Source organism: Parasteatoda tepidariorum, chromosome 11, assembly GCF_982258835.1.
Source record: "Parasteatoda tepidariorum strain Cologne lab strain chromosome 11, Ptep-v5.0, whole genome shotgun sequence".
Classification (NCBI taxonomy): Eukaryota; Metazoa; Arthropoda; class Arachnida; order Araneae; family Theridiidae; genus Parasteatoda; species Parasteatoda tepidariorum.
Genome location: NC_141765.1, coordinates 88824192 through 88845986, shown reverse-complemented (window position 1 = coordinate 88845986; position 21795 = coordinate 88824192). Strand labels below are relative to the sequence as shown.

The following is a 21795-nucleotide window of genomic DNA, read 5'->3' as shown; positions in this document are numbered from 1 at the left end:
AATCTTATGTGTTACAGATATGTCAATTCAAAATAATATAATTTATATATTTTTCATTTGATTTGAAAATAATTGAATTTAAAAAATCAACCTATTAACATGCTACTTCTGACAAAAATGCCTACCTTCGATACCCATTGTATTTCAATTCAAAATTAATTTTTTTTTCACTTAATGAATCAAATTACATATTTTAATAAAAACTGGGTTCGAATCCTGGGCAAGGCATGAGTGTTTTTTCTTTCTCTGCACTATCTGTCCTCACTGTGGGAGCGTAGTTGGCCCACCTAATATGGTGCCCCTGAAACAGAGGCGAACAAAATCGCCCTGTAAATGCCTGAAATGACGGATGTTAACACAAGTCGGCATTAGAAAAAAAAATTAATAAAAACTTATCAGGGGCCATTTACAAATTGTAATATGAATTTATGAAGGTTTTGTTAGTTTGTTTAATACTTGACGCATCTTTATCAGTTTAATATGATCAATAATATTATTCTTGTAAATGTTTTTCGCTCCGAGCTTCTGATTTCAGTCAGTGACGTCACGGCGGCGCAGCATCAATTTTCGCTTTAAAAAAAAATTGTTTCGCATGTAACTAGCATCTTTTTTAAACTTATTTTAATACAGTCATTGTTTTCTATATTTTTTAATTTATTTTGAGGTGATTTTCTTCTCATCTGATTGCAAAACTTTAACAGTAGTAGTCAACTATGAGCTTGCGCGATAGCGACCGACAAGAATTGTTATAAAACACAAAATGAGAAAACGCAATTTTCCATATTTTATTTCAGTAATATAAAGGTGACATCAAATGAATTATGAAATGTTCTGGAAGAATTTATCCTGACGTGAATAAAAGCATTATGTTTCATGTTTTTTGTTTAGACGTTTAAGAACTTTTAATTTCGCCATTGAAATTGATACCGTCTTATAACTTGAAACAGAAAAGAAGAACAAAAGTGCACAAGGCCAAAAAAAATCCTTAACTTTCAAAAATATAAGTTATTAATGTTAAAAAATTCTTCAAATTTAATAAGATATTTTTAATGTCATTATTCAAAATATTTATGTATTTTAATTATAATGCCTTAATTTCAAATATTTTTGAACAAGTGTAATATTTGCATTATCATGTGCTCAAAGATTATTTTATTTAATAATTAGCATTTAAGATTATTGTTTCCTAGTGATAATATATGCAAAAACTGCTATTACAATTCTAAATAAGGAAATGTATTAAAATTAGGTATCCAATTAATAAAATATAAGGACACTCTTATAGTTACATATTATTATCGGACAATATGTTACTATAAATGTGTTCTTATATGCTTTCATTTATTTAACAGTAAAAGTTAAAAACTAAAATTAGAAAATGATAAGAAAATGATGACGACAACCATTGAGATATTTTTCTAACTTTAAAATGTTTCTTTTTTTTAATACTATAAGGAATACCAAGAAAATGTATGAATACTATATTTTAGAACAGAAATAATTTGTTAGTGTAAAGTTTAACAGCTATTATCAGAAAAGTGTCGAACATTCAACTAATTTCTTACTGAAAGCAGCGAAGTTTTCATATCCTCTAGTTTTGATTTTTGAGAACTGTGCGTGACGTCATGAGGTGGGGAATTGTAGCTTGAGCTTTGAGTATGGAGTGGTAAACCAGCCCCTCTATATCTTCTCTTTAGCCCTGATAAAATGGTGGCTCATGAAATCAAGAACATTTCCTTGAAGATATATTTTCCTTTCGCTATTTTAATACAATATCAGAAAGCACTGATTTTTACGGATGTAATCATGTGGGTTGATAAACAAGTTATATCTTCCCGTTGATAAATAATTTTTCCGTCAATAGAATTATTTAAAAGCATAGAATTTGTTGTTTCTCAAACTATTGCATTGATATATTTTGCTTTGGTTATTTTAAGACAATATCAGAACGTACTGATTTTTACGGATATAATCATGTGGGTTGATAAGCAGGTTATGTCTTCCAGTTAATAAATAACTTTTCCGTCAATAGAATTATTTAAAAGCATTAAATAAAAGAGGAATAGATGAGATTGAAAACTATGAAGGAATAGGAATTATCAAAAATTAAAAAAAGTCCGATTTCTAATATATACAGTCGCTGGCCAAATTATTAGTCGCACTATAAGATTCTTTGCAAACTCTTAATTATCAGCTGATACTATACAGCTTTATTTACGCGACTGAAATCGATTTGCACTTGTTTACGTTCGTGTAACAAATGGTTGACATTGTAATGCAATTCGCTGAAAATAAATACAAATAGGAAGTATATAAAAAATCTCCCGAATAAAAATGCATTACATGCATATTTAGATATAAAAGTATCGCATATAAATTCGTGCAAAACTCGTAATTATTAAAACACTATAGTGCGTCTAATAATTTGGTCTAATTATTATAATATACTAATATAATACCTGATATAATAATATTCTATATTTATATAATATATCGTCTAATTTATCCAATCATCGAATTTATATTATATATCGCCTAATTTAACTAATTTATGCACCAACGTAAACAAGTGCAAATCGGTTTCAGTCGCGTAAAAACAATAAAGCTGTATAGTATCGCTTGATAATTAAGAGTTTACATAGAATCTTATAGTGCGTCGAATAATTTGGTTAGGACTATATATATAAAAAATACATATATAGCGATTCTTTTACAACAGATTGCAGTAGTTTCTGAAATGCTTGAAACATCTGCAATAATAGTTTTTGCGTCATTGATAGCTGATAGTTAAAGCTTAACTGTATAGAACAGATTGAGGTATTTTGTTGAGTTGTGACACCACGATGAACTCATTTTCGCATGGTACTATTTTATTTCTGTAAAGGGAAAAATTCCCGTCAATCTTGTGAAAAACTGCGTGAAGTTTATGTTGATGATGTTCTAAAAGCATGCCAAAAGTGGTTGAAGAAACAGGTGATTTTGATTTGAAAGATCGTCCAAAAATGTATACCCGGATTGAGGATGACAAAATAAAGACATTGATTCAGTCAAACCCATATTACACGTGGGACATTGAAGACCAGTCACGAAGAGTGTTCACGTGCATTTAAAGAAACTGGCATGAATCTAAAAAGTTAGGAATTTGGGTACCTCTTGAATTGAAAGAAGTTTAAGTCTATGTGACGACACAAATAAACATCTGAAATATACGCATGAGATGTTTTTGAAATGAATGATTACAGGTGAGGAGAAGCGGATTGTTTATAACCATGTGGTGCGAAAACGGTTCTAAGGTGAGAAGATTGTCTTCAACGTCCTCAAAACCAGAACTTCATCAGATGAAGGGTTATACTTTCAGTGTGTTGAGATTGGAAGGGCGTGCTGTTTTTTTATCCAAGGAATGGAGCAATTTATTCAGATGTGCACATGTATATGTGTGTGTATATACGTATATGTGTGTGAGTTAAACTTTGATAGAATTTCTGCTTTGTCTTTTTCCTCTAAAAGATAATGATTTGCGGCGCCCAGTGTGCATATTATTTTGGAATGGAATCTAAAAATTCGAAAAGATTCTAAAATTATACATTAAGGGTGGTCTTTTCAGAACATTCCTGTTTAAACTCTTATCCACTATATAATTCATATTAGAAAAAATTGGCATTGTTCCAGTTGTGTGAAAAAAATGCAAGTTATTTTGAGAAAGAAAAACTAGTTACTATAGTAATAATATTTATTATTTTCATTTTTGAATTACAGAAAAATACCTAACTGAACAAATAAAAGATAAAAAAATGAATATTTAGTCAGAGAATGCTGGTTTCAAGCCATTTTATTCCTAAAATATTCCACAATACCTACCGAAGAAAAAATTAAATAATATTATAATATAATAATTTATATTTTTGAAATATTGTTCATAATACAGGGAATAAAATAAATTAACTATAACATTTTCAGTTACATTGCCTATTATTTAAAAGCATAATAATATATATTTTATTAAATACATTAAAAAAAACTAAATTATCGGATTGTTCACAAGGAATTATTAGAAAAGTGAAATGCGATAAGCTATACAAGTGTTAACTAAAATTTTATCATTTTCTAGAACGTGACAAAATCTTATGGCTTGAAGCAAAAAGGACAACATTTCATCGATATATTTTCTGATGAACTATGAAAGTTTTTTATATTTTAAGGATTGTTTTTTAGAAATTAAAAAATGAAATAAATTAAAAATGGAGGCTAATAAGCCTTTCTGAATTTCTATCAGATTATAATGATTATACAGATTTAAGAACTGTGAATCTAAATGTTTGTCTTAAGGAGCCTTTTGGACTGTCTCGTTTCGATACATATGGGCAATCACAATTTGAGATTCTTATTGAATTATTTCTTTATACCAATATATTGTAGTTCTGCTGTTTTTAGATAAATAGCTTTGTTTTTTACTTTTCAATTAACATTAAGCATCAGTTTAAACTATAATTTAAAACAGTTTTAAATTACTGACCACAAATTTCCCTCTCTTTTTTGAAATACCTTTCCCAAAACTTTTTTTAAGGAACATCATTTTTATAGGGTCGAGGAAAACCTCGATTGGGTGGAATCACCGTAAATTAACATTAAGGGGTCCAAACTTTGGATCGCTCTCGTGATCAAACTATGGGGACCTTATTTCCCAGATTGCCGCCGTATCTTGGGGTCAGAAATTTGAATCTGTTAAAAAACTGTATGTTTATTCAGAGAAAATACGTTGTTGTGTTTAATTTCGTAACTTAAAATATCGTCTACTCTACTTAATTAGCATATTTGATGTTAAGAATGAGCTTTAGAACGTGAGCATCCGATCATTAGATCGATAGTTATTCAGGCTGGTCCACTTTTTTTTACTCACTGTACATGTATTTTAAACTATACAATGCATTAAAGAAGGGTTGCTTGAATTATACCACATTTTACATTTTATTTTTTATTAGTCGCAAACAACTGAGTATTACATTCGAAATATTTTAATCATAAAATAAAGTTATCCAACCACTTATATTAATTTTTGGTAATAATATTTGTGCAGTAAGTACTGAAAATTAATTATTTTTACCATGTTCGTCAAGTAGTACGATTTAGGAAGCCAATTGCCTAAAATCGTACCCTTAATTGATAATTTGTGAATTGAACTTAGATAATTTGTGAAGAAATAATTAAACATTAAGTAATCCAAAACAAATGTTTAGCACTGAACTGTTACGGATTAATTACTGGGTAACTGAACTGTTACTAGTTCATTAAATGGTGGTATAAGTAAAAAAAGTTGCTAACAAACTTGACAGTTTGTTACTAGAAATCTCAAGTATTACATAATCCAAAACAAGTGTTTAGTACTGAACTGTTACGAGTTAAGTACTTTGTTAATGAACTGTTACTAGTTCATTAAATAGTTTTATAAGTCAAAAAAGAAAACTTGACGGTTTGCTACTAGTAATCTCAAGTACTACATAATCCAAAACAAGTGCTTAGTACTGAACTGTTACTAGTTCATTAAATGGCATTATAAATCAAAAAAGTTCCTAGAGAACTTGACAATTTGTTACCAGAAAGCATTACTTGTATTACATACTAGTTACTAATATAACATAATTATAAAAACAATCATTACTTATGAAATAAATCATTAGATTCAATAAGTTATATGGTTTAGTTATGTTTTAGGTACAACATACATTTTTTTAAACTTTTGGCCTGCTTATTTTTCATGAACCCATGTCCCACACAGCAAACATTACACCATATCTTCAACTGAATGAGCCTCATACACCAAGCAGGATTAACTTCAATGATCACGTCATCCTGTAAAGAAATATATATTTGGTTTAATATCTGTGCACCTAAATTGTTTCTATTCCTTGTTTATGATTTTTTGAACCAATTTTATCTCCAGCTTTCTTTCACGAGTTCAGCTTTTTTTCTCTTTTATAAATACTGAGCAGGTTGGTCTGTCATATGATTACTTGTAGTTTCATTGAAAACTGGTGAATCAATGGGTCACACACCAGAACACTTGAATCCTTGAACAAATTTTCAATTTTTGCCGCCTGAACAGAGAACTCGCCTCCCAGAGAGGTGACCCGAGTTCGAATCTCTGCGGTGGCTGGTTGGTACGGATTGTGCATTCGGATCGCACTGACCACAGTGCTGACGTAATTATATCGTCAGGGGTAGAAAAAAATTGGCCAGAATCCCCTAGCTATCGAACTAACCGTGGAAGGTTTTTCGTGCTTTTCCTTTCCATGTAACGCATATGCGGTTAGTTCCATCTAAAGTTCCATAGCTAACCAACACAGATTAGTTCTATCAAACATTTCTCCATGAAAGCTAGTTCCCTTGCTTTCTGGGTTGGGTTCAACATTACGAGGCTGCGAAATTGAACACTGATAATCGTAAACTCAAAATTGGATCGACTATTCAACGAAAGTTATAAAATATGACATTATTGTTGCCTTATTGCAAGCTTCAGTCATTAGATTCGAATCAGCCCAGGATATTTTTTCAACTACTTTTTACCTGTTTGAATAGATTAAAGGGCTTGAATTTGTCAAAGTTTATGTGTCGTGGTTAGCTGAAATATCCAGCATTCTTGGCCAACTTGAAAGAGTCTAAATTTCTGAATGTGGACTCTGTAATAGGCTCCTGTATCATATGATTTAGGAGCTCACAAGAGGTATAATTTAAAGGTCACTTTTTAAACAAAGTCTAGCCTCAAACAATACTTAGCAATCAAAGAAACAAGTAGAATGTAACAAAACTCATGCATTTTCATCTTGCACGCAACATTAGATATCCTAATACAGGATGTTGAAATACTACGATGAAAACTTGTAAAACCAATAAACTTAAATGAAAACGTAACTCATGATTCCTTTGCCTGGACCTTCAAGTAAGGAAAGCTTCCTAATTTATCCGCATTCTGCCCTCAACACTTTTAGGAAGTCAAAGGTGGTACGATTTAGATTTTCCTCTATCATATACATTTCTATATATATCAAAAACAATTTTTGATGTCACCCTAATCACCGTTCAGGTTTTGTCAATGATCATTCTCATTTTTGGAAATTCAGCAATTTTTAAGAAATCACAGAGTAACTCTGAAATGTTTTCGAAACTGCTCACATTTCAAGCTGAATTACACTTATGAATATACATTCCGGTTGAAAAGATATAAATTAAGGATAATGATGGGCAAAAAAATCATAAGGAAGAATTCGCCAATAGCGTGATAAAGAATTGAGTTGGAAGAATCACGATACTTAAAATATAAAATATTTCTTGTTCAACTAATAAATTGCTATTTAAAAAAATAGAATTTATTATTCAAGAAATGATATAAACTTTAAAATGCGTCCTTTTTTTAAAGCACAAATTTTTTTAATCTTGTAAACAATGTCAGCGAAACCTAGCGACAGATTCAAGACTTTTCATAATTTACAACTTACTAATTACTCACAAAGTAAGTTTTACATAAGTTTTCAAAACAAACATGTTATCAATTTCATTTTGGGATCCAGTTTAGAGCGTTTTTCTTTGTATTTTCTAAGCATCTGCATTACTTGAATTAACTTTTCCCGAAATTCTTAACAAGTGACGATAGTATTTTTTTTTTCGATTGGACGAAATGTTTCTTAAACATTTACAACAAACTGATTTGTCAAAAAAAGCGGAGAATCCCTTTTTTAACAGTGATTCGAATTTTTTTTTAAAGCTTAATAATTCATCAACTTAATTTTAAATATCCCTAAGTTTGTTTTAAATAACAAGCAACCCCTACATTCTAAGCACACCAGTTCATTAAATTTGCCTAAATAATATTTCGCTTATACTATATATAATATGTTATAAATCTGCTAGCATTAATAAAATTAGAGTAAAAAAAAATATAAAAAATGAGTGAACAATGCGTGATCCCTAAAAAATGAGTGATCCCCAAAATGAGTGATCCCCAAAAATGAGTGACCCCCAAAATAGAGAGATCCCCAAAAATGAATGATCCCCAAAAAATTGGGGAAAAACTCTTAGAAAAATATAGGAATGCCATTGAAAATAAATTATTAGAATTAATTTGTGTAAAATTAAAAGAATTACTCACATCATTCATAAATCCATAGACTTTTACTTAAATGAATAAAGAAAGGTAACTTACATCAAATCCTAGGAGATGTCGTGGCACTTCATGGTAACAATTTTAATATTCAGTTTGGCAGAAGCAAACGCATTAAATAACATTAGTGCAAAATAATTCCACTTCAGTAAAATTCCGTTATAACAACAATTCACATTTGTCGTTATAAGCAAGTACACGCATATCATAGCAATAAAAAAAATAGCTAAAATATGAAATAAACATACACCTTTATTCATTTTATTTTCAGCAATTACTTTAAAATACACATAAAATGCACATCTAGACTAGATTGTTTTTTTTCTATCAATGAACCGGAAGTTTTTGCAAGATGCCAGAAAAAAAAGTGATTTTGACGTCATCGATAACACTGAATATTGATTTCAATAGTAATCTGTCAAGAAAGGAAATAAAAGAGAATGGTCGATATGTAGCAAGAAAGCGCAATTTTTTTTAACTGTGCGTTGGAATTCGTAAAAAGAGAAAAGAATTTTTTTTAAATCCAACTTAGCCGGTGGTCGCTCACAAATGTTTGCTTTATAAACAAAACGAGATAACGTTGTAAAAGAAAAAGAAAGGTGAGAGGATGATCATTTTACACTTTTCTGTAAAATAAATAAATTAAATAAATGTCGTTTGCAATTTTCGTAACAGTAGCGTTTTTTTTCCTAGTACATATAATAATTTCCAGTGTATATTTTCCCTATGGATTATAAAAATATACTGTAAGCAGAAAAACTGTTTAATTTTGATTGCAGAACACCCTTTTTTCATGAAAACACCTTTTTCGCTGCACACCCTTTTTATGTCATATAATAAAGTTATAGAAGAAAAAATGAGTAAAAAGTAAAGACATTTTATCATACTACGAAACTATTGTTTCATGAAACTTAATGTTATAATACAGAATTTGAAACAAATCGACTGAATAGATCCTGATATAAAAAAAAGCTGTTATAAAGAGCCATATGTATAAAGAATATCGTAGACGATTACAATAAATAAAACTCCTAGAATCTTTTTGCAGAGCTTATATGCTAGAATTTTCTTTTGTTTGATTTACTGACATGTAGCCCTAGTTTTAGGGCTTGCATCGATTTATTAACCACTCTATATGAGGAAAGAGAACACAATAATATGAATAACAATGATAATTAATGTCCATTTGAATTTGTTAAAAAATTTAACAATAAGTTTTCCACGCCTTGAACTCTAGTTTTGGTTCATTAAACTATGATATTGAGCAAAATTGCTGAATGAGATTTTGAACAATGATATATAATTTAAGAAATGCGATAATATGATTCAATTCAGCAACACGTTAAAGTAAATTTAAACGATATTATTGTTTCCAAAATTTATAACAGTGTTATCAATGTTTTTAAGAATTTATATTTTTTATGGAATTATATAAAACAGTTAATATTAATGTAAAACACTAAAATATTAATGTACTGTAAAAAATTAGACTTGATCATTAAAACAAATAGAAGTTAAAAAAAAATTATTTCTGAAATTTATTTGCATTTTTGCTTTTAAATTTTTCTAATTATTTTAATATTTTATCTCAAAATATACATTTGAAGAACATTCTTCAAAAATGATGCCTTCTCGATGTCATTCAAGCTACAAACAATTGTTTTAACCACCTACTTCAGCTGAAGAAGTGTACAATATTTAAAGAATACAATTCTTTTTTGCTTAATTTATTTATTTTATGTATATGAAAATACTACTATCTTTAATGCAAGAAGGTTTTTTTTCTTCTAGAAAGCACCAAAATTCATTGTACTGCTAGCAAAAGAAAAATATCCCCAAGAATAATTTTTAAATAAAAACCAACCTTAATGGTTCGAAGAGGTTATACAATGACTCAAATATGCTAATTAGTCATTGCTAACTGTTAATTAGGATAAAGAATCAGAAAATAGAATGTACTTCTATCTAAATAATCATGTATTCTTTCGAAGAATTTTGATTCTTGCTATCAAAATTGGGAAATGGTTGCTGCTATTTGGAAAATATTATCCCACTAGTTAAATCATGAGAGAGGTCGAAAGTTAAAGGTTCCTTAACATTCTTTTTATGTTTTTGGTCGTAGGTCTGAAACTAGCTAATTCTTGCCTTCAATTATGAAACTCGCTAATCCAAAAATAGTTACATAGAAAAAGTGATTATAATAATTATTTTATTTAATAATTTGAATTGTAAACCTTGCAGATTTTTTCTTCATATAAAATTATTCAATTTAAATAACAAAATACAAAATTTGAACAAATTGGTCGAAAAGTTTTGAGAAATTCGCAATACGTTTTTTTAATTTTTATAAAATTTATGTATTTTGTTCAATTTTTGCATTTTTTATTTAAAAAGATGTAAAAATTTATGTACCTTTGAATTCAAAATTTTTAAAGTAAAATAAGTTTAAAGTAAAATAGTTTCTATCTAAAAAAAAATAAGAATATCGAAATTATTGATACAAATAATTTTTTTCATGAATAAAAGTATATACGAGTTTCATTAGTGTAGAATTTTTTTTTTTTTTTTTGAATTACGCTATTAATTATTGGGCTACGACCGAAAACCCAAAACGTGAATTTAACATCAAAGAGCCCTAACTTTTGACAATTCGACCTGATTGAAATAGGACTACATTTTCCAGCTTGTGGTCACCATGCTTATCCTTGCATTTGATACATGTATTAGCTTTCTGGAATCAAATAGTGACATCAGATTTCTAATACCTTTTAGTAAGCAAGCATCTTTTATCTTTTTGTGATGTTTTAAGTTACAATAAAATGTTTTTTGTTTTCTTTCTGCTCCTTTCTTTTCTTTTTCTTCTTTTTTTTGTCAAGACGCTGACATTTTAACGTCTTTGTAATTAACAGAGAAGTTATTTGCAATGTTTCTGCAACTACAAAAACATTTGAGTGTTGCGTAACTGTACCATTTGGTGGTGTATGGGAAAGTTCCTTAACTAAATATGTTAACATTACTTGAAAATGATTTTTGTCAAATTTATGCTAAAATAATAATACCTCTATATTCGTAAGATACATTTTAAAACTGTCCCTAAAAAGGGGCAAAGCATTAATGGCTTCATCAAGATGTTTAAAAGTCTTGAAACAACATACAATTCATACAATTTAAACTGTATTTAAAAATAAAAAAAAGCAGTAGCTCATACGAGCCTTTATTTTTGGAGGATTTAAAGAAGAAATGCTTGGTTAGTACATTGGATCGCTTTTAATGAGCAAACCCTGGTTATAGCGAGTAATATTTTGTGAAAAAGATAAGTAGTTACAGGTGGTTATCAAAATAATGGAAACACCCTAGATTTTGAAGGCTTGGGAATTGCTGTTCTGCCGTAAATGTTCTCTTTATGAAGGTATCTCCTAACTGTAATTGTTGACACTGGAGAATCCAGATGCTGATTGAGCTCTGTGGTCACTGTGGCTGCAGTTGTTTTCTTTTTAGACATTACAATCCGCCTCAATACCCGTCGGTCTCTTTCACTCAGCTTCCGTTCACTATTTTGCTTTGTTAAACTTGTCTTTCCGAGCTGTGTGTATGCTGTAATGAATTTAGACACCGTACCTCTAGAAACGCCTAAAAGCTGGGATGTTTCGGTCAGTGTTGCTCCAACTAGTCGGGCTCCTACAATCTCTGAAAATCTGTGAGGTCTGACATTTTACGCTTCTGACAAAAAATCAAAACGTAGGTAACTCCGCTAAAGCTCTCTCATACCACCTAATATATGTACTTTTTATATTAAAAAAAAACTGGTAGCTAAGATTATATTTTAATGCTTATGAAGCGAATTCTTAAATGTCCCTTTTATTCACAAGTGTTTCCATTATTTTGATAATCACCTGTATGTTTGTGTTTTGAGGAAATTGTAATGGATGCTATCCCCTAAAAGAAAAGTTTTTCAGATCATTGATCCACTATAATAAGACAAAAACAAACTTGTTTTGAATTGAACAAAATAAAATAAGTGTTATATTTATTAGTTAGTTAATGTAAATGAATAGCCATTTTTTGCAAACACTTGGTTATAACGAGTAAGTATTGTTGGTTATAAGTGAGCTCGACTGTATTTTATTTCTGTTTTAAATTTTATGTCGTAATTAATAATGAATTTCTACTTTAATTCTTCGCCTTGAAAAATATTTGAATCTTACCTCAAAATTTAACGAGGACTTCTGAAATTGACATGAATGCTGAAAAGAATACCTACCGTCGCAATACGTAAACATTTTCATGAGAAATTGCAGCTCGGGAACATTTAAAATTATTATTACAATGTAAACTTAATTATTGTTTCGAAGTAAGTACAAATATATGTTACGTTTCCGGAAGGAAGATAAATAATCTTACTACATTTTTTGATGAAATAGATCAATCATAGAATTAGATAAAAGATATGCACAATTCTAAAAATTATTATACTGAGAAACCTGTTAAGTTGGCCAATTTAATCAATTTGATTGTCCACTTTAGCAGCCCTTATAAAGGGGGTAATGAAACTATTTTGACAAAATGGAGCTCATTTTTAAGAGGGTATCAACTTACACAACAAGTAATTATACATTTTAGCAAGTTTATTTCAATTGGAGTAACGTTTCCCACACAGAGCATAGGGAGATATGTCCTGCTCTTAATTAAATGCATAGTTGAGCCAAAAATAGATTTAAGAACAGGATGTGGCTTTTAAAAGTGTGAGAAAGAATTTGGAATAGAATAATTAATTAGGAATAAAGTAGGAGTTGTTTCATAGCAAAGAAACTAACATAAAAAGATTAATAAAAGCTTTTTATGTTACATATATATATATATATATATATATATATATATATATATATATATATATATATATATATATATATATATATATATATATATATTATTTTTTTGGGGGGGTAGTTTTATTTATTTATTTATTTATTTATTTATTTATTTATTGATTTCGATGTGTAGCTTAATTATATTTATTAAGCCATTTAAGTTTTTATTATTATTACGATGAAAAGAGTTCTTGATATTCTTATTAGATTTATTGTCTTTTTTTTTTATAATAGTCCCCTCTATCATGTCGTTGCCTTTGGAATGATGTTTTTATATTACACGTTGTGGCTGGTGTAATGTAAAACAGCACATTTGTTTGATTTTAAACCTCTTCATTAAAAGGGCCATAAAAAAGAATTCTCTTTGCCAAGCTTGTGGAACCAGCGAAACTTTTCGAATCAGGGCTCTGATATTCTGTCCTGATTCTGGTCTGTAATATTTAGCTTAGATAAAGATTTTATGCATAATATCGGCAGAAGTGCTTGCAATCCTGTGTTGATGGCGTCTTTTTCAGATTTATCAGCTAATTTATTACCTTGATTGCCCACGTGAGTCCAGGAAATATAAATTCTGGCATAAAATAATTAAATAGTAATAATGAAAAAATTATTTTTCCAAAATCTATAGAAAGCTAAACTCACTAAAATATCAATAAATGTATGAAAGTATGGTAAATTTATGATATATGAATTTATGATATATAAATAAATGCATGAAATCAATAAATGTATGAAATCAATAAATGTAATTACTCATTTCCTGAGTGTCTTATATTTTATAATCGTCGTTGAACAGTCAACTCAATTTTGAGTTTACGACTACCAGTGTTTAACTCAGTAACCTTGTAACTTTTAACCCAATCCAGAAGACAAGGGAACCCCTGGATCAAGTATTGGACATGCAGAAGAAAACCATGAAAAATTATCCGGTTGGCCGCACTGCAAAGGTACCATAATCCGTCTACCACAGAGGATATTTTATGTCCGCACTGTGGTCGGTGCGAGCCGGGTTTGTAATTCTTATTGATCAGCCATCTCAGGGATTCGAACCCGGGTCATCTCATTTTGAGGAAAGCACTCTATCCCTGAGCAACCACAGCTGTCTTAAATCTTTCATTGAAGTTATCCAAATGTAAACATTCATTAAAGCAACAAAAGCTGTCTACTTTACCACTTTAATATGAACATAATTTTAAGCAAATAGCCTGTCTGAATTTAGGCTGTTTGAGCAAAGATTTTCTAATTAACCTAAAGGTGTACTGTAATAAGAATAAAGCATGCTGTCATGAGAGTACAAAATAAAGGCGACATCAGCCGAAATTTTTTAATTTGCTTTATCGCTTTTACAAAAGAAATACTAGACTGATTATTCTGCAAATATATGTGAATTAGCTTCATTTAATTACAGTTTTTTGCTGAACATTTAATTATGATAAGAGATTAGTAAGAAATATTAAAACCAAAATACATTATATCAGACACCCTGAAAAAATTATTCTGTACCTGCTGAGCATATGAAGGTTTGGTTTTGTAAATTTAACAAACATATTGACGGATATATCCACTTTAAGTGATTTAAAAAGAAACTATTAAAATTTAAACACAAACAAAAGTAAACCCCAATTTAAGTGTAAAGTGAGCTAAAAATAGTAAAAACAGACTCTAACCCCCAAAATATAGCCACAATCTGGGAAATATGGTGCCAATAGTATAGTCAGGAGAGAGCTCCTAAGTTTGGACTCCCTTAATGACAATTTTACTTTTTGTATATTTCGATATATCTGGAGAACTTTTAAAGTGAATTGAAAAGTTTTTGCACACAATTATAAAATACTTTTTTCCAAACACAATTTCAAGGAAAATATAACTTTTAGAAAACATTTATTATTTTTTTAAGAATGGAAAAAAAAATTGGAACTGTGAGGTATACCATTTTTAGCATCATTTTAAAGAATATAATTTTACATGGTAAAATACGAAACTTGAGCAAAATCGGTTAAATAGTTTCTGAGAAACTGAACTTCGAAAAAGTCAGGTATTTCATATTCGATTTCTGAAGAAAAATTCAGCCAATTTCGTTTTCTGCCATGTAAAATTACGTACTTAAAATTATGTAAAAAATTGTCTACCTTACAATTCAAAATTTTTTTGACGAATATTTAATAAAACAGAAAAATAATAATAATTGATAAAATAGATTTTTTGCTAAGAATTATCTTTGGATAAACAAATCTTATTATTGCGCTCAAAATTTTTTCAATTTGCTTAAAAACTTTTTTGGGATATGGAGAAATACGCGAAAAATAAAATTTACATGAAGGGGTTTAAACTTTGAATCGCTCTCCAGACCTAACTATGGGGACCATATTTTTCAGATTCTCCAGATTAAAAGATTCTAACAGGCTAAATTCAATTTTCTTTACTGATTCTTATCATATCTTTTACTGTAGTTTTAATGTTACTGAATAACAAACATGGTGGCTTTACTTCAAGTAGTGTAAAAGAAGGACTACACCAGGAACTTTCCCTGGTTTAGTGAATAGGAATTTTAATGCAAAGTAAGATTTTTGGTGTTAAGATACATGCAACTTTTTACTGTACAGAAAAAGAAATATAAATTTAATTATAACAGGAAAAGAAATAATTAAAAATAGTTAGATTCCGCAATAATATATTAAGTCTCTTCAAAATATAGTGTAAATAAACTATACCAGAAAACATGGTTAACAAGCATAGTCAATCTAAAAAGCATGGTCATTCTATTTCATAATAATTTCTTTAGAACTACCGGGTAACGGTGGTTTTAAGGGGACACTTCAGGTTCAAAATCATTTTTTTTAAATATCAACCAATTTTAATGAAAATTTCATAGATTGTGAACAAAGCATTTAGAAAGATATTCCCAAAATTTGAAGCAAAAATATTAATTTGTTGAAAAGTTATAATTTTTTTAATAATTTATCCGCAAGTTAAATTACTAAATGTTCCAATGTTTCAAAATGTTTCTTGGGCATGAGTTTTTATCGTAGCTGTATGAAACTCATTTATATTACAGTTTGAATAAGTATAAATAAAATTGAATATGTTTGAACAACTTAGCACTTATTTTTAAACAAATAAAAAATCAAAATATCATAGTATTTATATAATTTGTAAAAATTGAAATTTAAATAACAATTTAAAGTAATTTAAAAAATATTCAGTGAGTATTCAGCTTTTATTTATATCACATTGGTTACGGAACATTAAACCATTCATATATATTAAAAAAAAAAAAAGATTTATTCAAAACTCATGCGCAAGGAACTTTTTGAAGTTTGAATATTATCGTAAAAAACAACATTGAGAAAAACAGTATAACTATAAAAACAGACAGTTTACATAACCTTGTTTACAAATTTTGAAATGCTTATAACTTTGCAAAAAATGACAGAAATTGAAAAAATTTTCTTTTAAATTGTAGCTAGATATAACTATTATTTTTTGAAACAAAAATTGAAAAAAGTATAATTTGGTCGATTTTTGGGTTTTTCATCGTGAAGTGTCCCCTTAAAGAAACTGGACTATGCGGAAACTTTACGAATTACGGTCTACTTTTTGAAGGAGGGTAATGTTATCGTTATTCTTCTATATGACTTTCTGATAAATTTATTTTTTAGCATTGCATTTTTACTAAACGAAAGAAGAACTTCCAACATATCATTGCTATGACGAACAGAAAAATGATCAAGCACATGATTTAATTACCGTAAATACCCGTACTGCAAATATAATTTATTATGCCAATATTTTTTTAGTTGTGTCCTTGTCGTACAGTCAAATGCACAGGATGTTAATAATACTAGATATTCGAGACCTATTTATGCTAAATTAAAAAATATAACATAAAAATTATTTGAGAAAATTTCTAACTTGAAAAACGCAGTTTTTACACAACTTTTCATTATTCCTTTGTAGTTTTCGTTTGCGATTTTCCTTCGTTCTTTCTTACTGCCTCCCATATTTCCTACATTTAGGACACCATTAAAACAACATTCTTTAACGATTTTTGTTTTGTATTTCTAGATATTTGTATGAAAAAAATCTTTTTTTTATTACAGCGTAAAAAAATTCTGGATCAAATTACGGTAAAAAGAACTTCCACTTGGCACCCTCAGAATTTGTAAAACCCTTTTTTACCGTAAAATTTCACACCATTTTTGCTGTATTTTTTACTTAATTACGGTGATTTAGTAATTTTATTCAATATTGCTGCGAAATGTATGGTACATACATTAATTTTGTTTTGTTTCGTAAAATTTTACGGTAAAAAGTAGCAGCACCCTGAGTGCTAGTAGGCATTTTATCATAATTGAATCCGGAATTTTTTACATTGTATTTAATTCTCATGTTTTAAGCAAAATGCAATAAACTTTATTATAATATTGAAATCTATTTTGAAATATTTCATACGTATTTAATTTCACAAAAAATATATAGAGCCACTTTTGTATAAAAATTTAAATCAACAATTTTGCTAACAAAATTTAAAACTACAAAAATAAAAAGTAAAGTATAAAAAAAAATCCTATTATTTAAATCCTATATTCTATTATTTTAATATATTTAATATATATTTAAATATCCTATTTATTCAAAATATTAAGAAAATTATTTATTGGTTTCTCAATGTGAAAAAAAAAACTGTATCTTATTTTTATTTTAAAATAATAACAATTCTATTGTGCATTAAATGTGTAAAGTATTTTCTTAATAATAAAATTATAATTCACAGCTAAATTTTATGTGGACTTTAATTAATAAAACTTTACTTAATTTCATCTATATTTAAACTTCTTCGAACTTAATTCGCTATTTTTATATATTGAAGCAGTTAAACAAATGTAAAGCTTTCCCAACAAAGTACGTATTATTTTCAACTTTTTATGTACTGCTAGATTAATAACAATAGAATAGAATAAATAATAAATTTTCATTTACTTGTTCAAAAAATTAAATTTTGCATAAGAAAATAACGTCAGTATATCACGCTCGCATGTTTATAAACGTCTTAGAACAAAATGTATATGAACGTCTTTTAACAAGAGAGTTGTCTAGTAAATATTCATGAACTATTATAAATGATATATTAAATTCTATAGAAATTTCATTCACTTGCTAAATAAATTTGGTCAAATTAAAATATTGATAATTCATATTGACTTATCAATAGTTTCAATAGTTTTGTGCCTTATTTTAGTAGTTCAGGTAACCACAAGCTCTAAAATGAGTAAAATTTGTGAATAATTTAAATAATATTCATTGCAGTAATATCTCAATAAATGCTTGTCGAAATATTTTTCATAAGATTCATAAGACGTCTTTTAAGCTACATTTTTTAACTGTTCAACTCTTCGATTAAAGCAATTTTCTTAACAGGTTATTTATATCATTGTCGCTTTTAAAACATTTATTCACAAGATATAAAAGTTTACCAGTTTTGATGAAGACTTTGTAACAGGAATAAATATTTTTCATTAACTTGTTTATAAGAGAAAAAAGTCTTGAAAAAAAATAAAACACACATAAACTGTTTCAAATAGTTTATAATTAAATATATAATTCTTTTGATGTATGGTTTAAAAATAAATATTCCTATAGTATTTTACTTAAAAGAATCAATAAGACAAAAATGAAAACAATTCGTGTTTTGAACAAACATTCTACTATACAGTGATACTCAATGTGTTTCATTGTATTGAATTGAATCATTATATTTCACAATGTTGTGGAAATGCAACAATTAATATTTTGTTATTTCGAATATTGTTGTGAAAATGAAACTTTTCTTCCAATAAATTTGTAATTTTGTAATGTAAATTTGTTATTATGTGCTTAATTTGTTGTCATGTATATATTTGTTACATAAGTTGAGAGCAGCAATAAATTGTTCGAAAAGAATTCTGAAAAAATTGTTCCACCTAAGTGGTGAAAAAAAAGTGGAAAGACGACAACATTTTAACAAAATAAAACATTTTGTTTTTAACATTCTAACATTTTTAGAACATGATTCTTTTTTATTCTTCTAAAGAACTTCTGCTTAAAGGTATTCAAATAAGTGGGCTATTCGATTACTTACGTATTTACGAAATTTTACTTTGAAATGTTATGTAATAAGGCTTTGAGGGAATAAAGTCAGTGTAATGATAAATAAATAACTAGAGGGTCAATTTTGTAAAATTAATGAACTAATTGTTATGAATAGTGCATTTCTTTTCCAAGAACACAGTTTCATTCTATTCTAAATGGTGCTCAAACTAACTCTTGTTCAATAGGAAGTCCCTATTGAACAAGTATTCTCTTCTTAACCGAAATCCATTTTAGCAATTTCTAAAATAATATAATCTCTTCATTGGGCAATTAAGCGACAACCATAAATAATCGGGTGGAATTTCAAATAAGTTTTTTTCATTTAACTAAATTTTATTTTTAAAAGCGGGTTATTCGAGAATTCGAAACGCAGTTAAACGACTGTATTTGAATTGATTTGATTTTATAGCACGTGATATACTTAAAATATTCAGATATATTTGGGAACTAATTTAATATATGTCACTCATTACTTATACTTTTCTACTTAAATAAAGTATAATAACATTTGCATTGTTATAAATTTATGGGAATTTGCGTTGAGTACGTTACGCGCGCAAGGTTTCATTATAGGTTACTTTATATGATTTCACATGAAAGAATATGGCATTTTGTAACAAAAATATTTCAAAATATATTCAAATATTCAAATATTGTAACAAAAATATTTCAGAAAGTATTAAAAAATACTTGAAAAATTATTTTTAGGATGAATAAATTATTTTAAAGCATTTACTTTTTTTAAAATAAATTTATTACTGTAACATTTTTAGACATGAACACTTAAAAAAAAAACTTCCGGACAATATTGCTACCATTTGTGAAATGACCGTTTTATTTAAATTTTATTTAAAAAAAAAGGGTAAAAACAATTTTTGGCACGTTCGTTTGGTTATAAAAAATATTTTTTAAAGGTATGTGTGGTAATATTTTACAATAATTTATAATGATCCCTTTAGTTAATGGACATCCTTCTAGAACACCAAAATTTTAATTCAAAAATTATAACAATATCTGTATAAATTTTTTAAAATAGTACCAAAGAAATTATGAATCATCTATGCAATACTAATAATATTTTTAAAAGGATATCGAATATTATTCACATGAATAAAACGTTGAAACTGAAAAATTTGTTATTCATTAAAGTAATTAATGAAATGTTTTACAAATTATGGAAGTATGAATGAGGGGAAAATAAATGAGCCATGCAGGATGATAATTAATAAAAATAAATCCTACCTAAATTTCTATGATCATCAGCCTCAAGTCCTTCAAAAGCTTTATTAGTCATTTCAAAAAGTGCATCTAATGGAGATTCACTAGTAGAACGTTCCAAATCCCATGGTCGAACAATATTTCTTTCATTGGATTTGGGATTTAAAATATCTCGAATCAGAAATGAAGTGATCGGTTTAGGTGGGGGAGCTATTTCTTGAATCATTCGAAGTTTTTTTATAGGTTTAAAATATTCATCTGTACCATTTTCTTCGTGTTCTGAACTGTCATAAAGATTTTCGGAAAAATCAGATGGAGCTTTGCTTGGTGAATTTTCGGAAGACATTGTCACTCACTCATCTACATTTTCACCTGATAATATGGCATAAAATTCACGAATACCAAAAACAATCTTTATCAAAAATCATCGCGAACATTTTTGTTACGAGCGTTGATTTGACCCTCCATCGAAATAAAAGACTCTGCGATACGTCGTCAGTCGAAAAAGCTGAGATTGACTTCAGTAATGGGTTGGAGAGAAGGCGGAGCTTAGAGGATTGGGTTTCATTGGCTGCTGCTATTATCAATGCGTTTCTACGCCCACGTCTGTTAAATAGCCATTTCATAGCGCAGCAAAAAGAGATAATAATGGTCATAAGCTATTAAGGCAAGTTTTTCTATAAAGTGCGATAATTTATTTGCGCACTACCTCAATTCTATTTCATTGGCCTATAATACATTTTAATCAGCTATTTTCTTTTTATAGCAGCCCAAAAGATGTTTCGCGGAACCCTGGGTTTTGGTTGAAAGGTAAAAGAGGTTCCGAGAGAGTTACGTAATGATCTACAAAACCTGTAATTATAGTTAGAAATAACCTGTAATTATAATTATGATTAATCAATTAAATTTTTCGTTTCTTAAAAATTTTTTAAAAAAATGATATTTCAAATCAAAATGAAATAACTAAATTCGACAGCGAAAAAATATGTCTCCCTGATATTCATTTTCTTAAAAACAATATTTTTTATTCAGTTTGAAGTAATAGTTTTAGGACTGCATCAAAATAGTGAAAAAGTGGCCCGTTGATGATATTTCAGTCATCATCCTCTGAGTCATCTTTTTCTGTTTTAAACCATAGTTTAAGGACTGCATCAAAATATTGAAAGAGGAGTCCGTTCATGATATTTTAGTGTTCCTCTGAGTCATCTTTTTCAGTTTTGAACACCTGAAATTACTCTAAATATCCATTCCTAAAAGTAGATATTTGAGATGTTCGTATAGATAAGCGTATAAAATTGAATTGAATAAATCTATAAGAGACAGATACTTATCATGAATTACCTAAATAGTACAGACTGTTATAGTGACGTCATTAAAAAGTCAAAAATGGTTTCACTGACTTTTGTCACTTGGTAGTCACACTTGTAC

The 21795-nt window shown here is 28.3% G+C and overlaps 1 protein-coding gene across 2 annotated transcripts; it reads right to left on the bottom strand.

The window, feature by feature from the left end:
* Positions 1-3763: 3763 nt before the first annotated feature.
* On the bottom strand, positions 3764-20843 carry LOC122269023 (uncharacterized). Of its 2 annotated transcripts, XR_015430404.1 has the most exons (3): positions 20392-20843; positions 5721-5847; positions 3764-3854 (listed from the first exon to the last, which is right to left on the bottom strand). XR_015430404.1 is itself a non-coding variant. In XM_087154949.1 (2 exons), exons 1-2 carry the CDS (start codon positions 20711-20713, stop codon positions 5843-5845), a joined length of 327 nt encoding a protein of 108 aa, XP_087011075.1. In that variant the 5' UTR covers positions 20714-20843; the 3' UTR covers positions 5235-5842. The 2 variants fall into 2 exon arrangements, 1 of the variants encoding a protein (XP_087011075.1); XM_087154949.1 differs by lacking the exon at positions 3764-3854 and having other exon boundaries at positions 5235-5847.
* Positions 20844-21795: the final 952 nt, after the last annotated feature.

Coding starts and splice junctions, on each gene's coding strand:
- LOC122269023 (XM_087154949.1), bottom strand. CDS start 20,713: ATGTCTTCCGAAAATTCACCAAGCAAAGCTCCATCTGATTTTTCCGAA.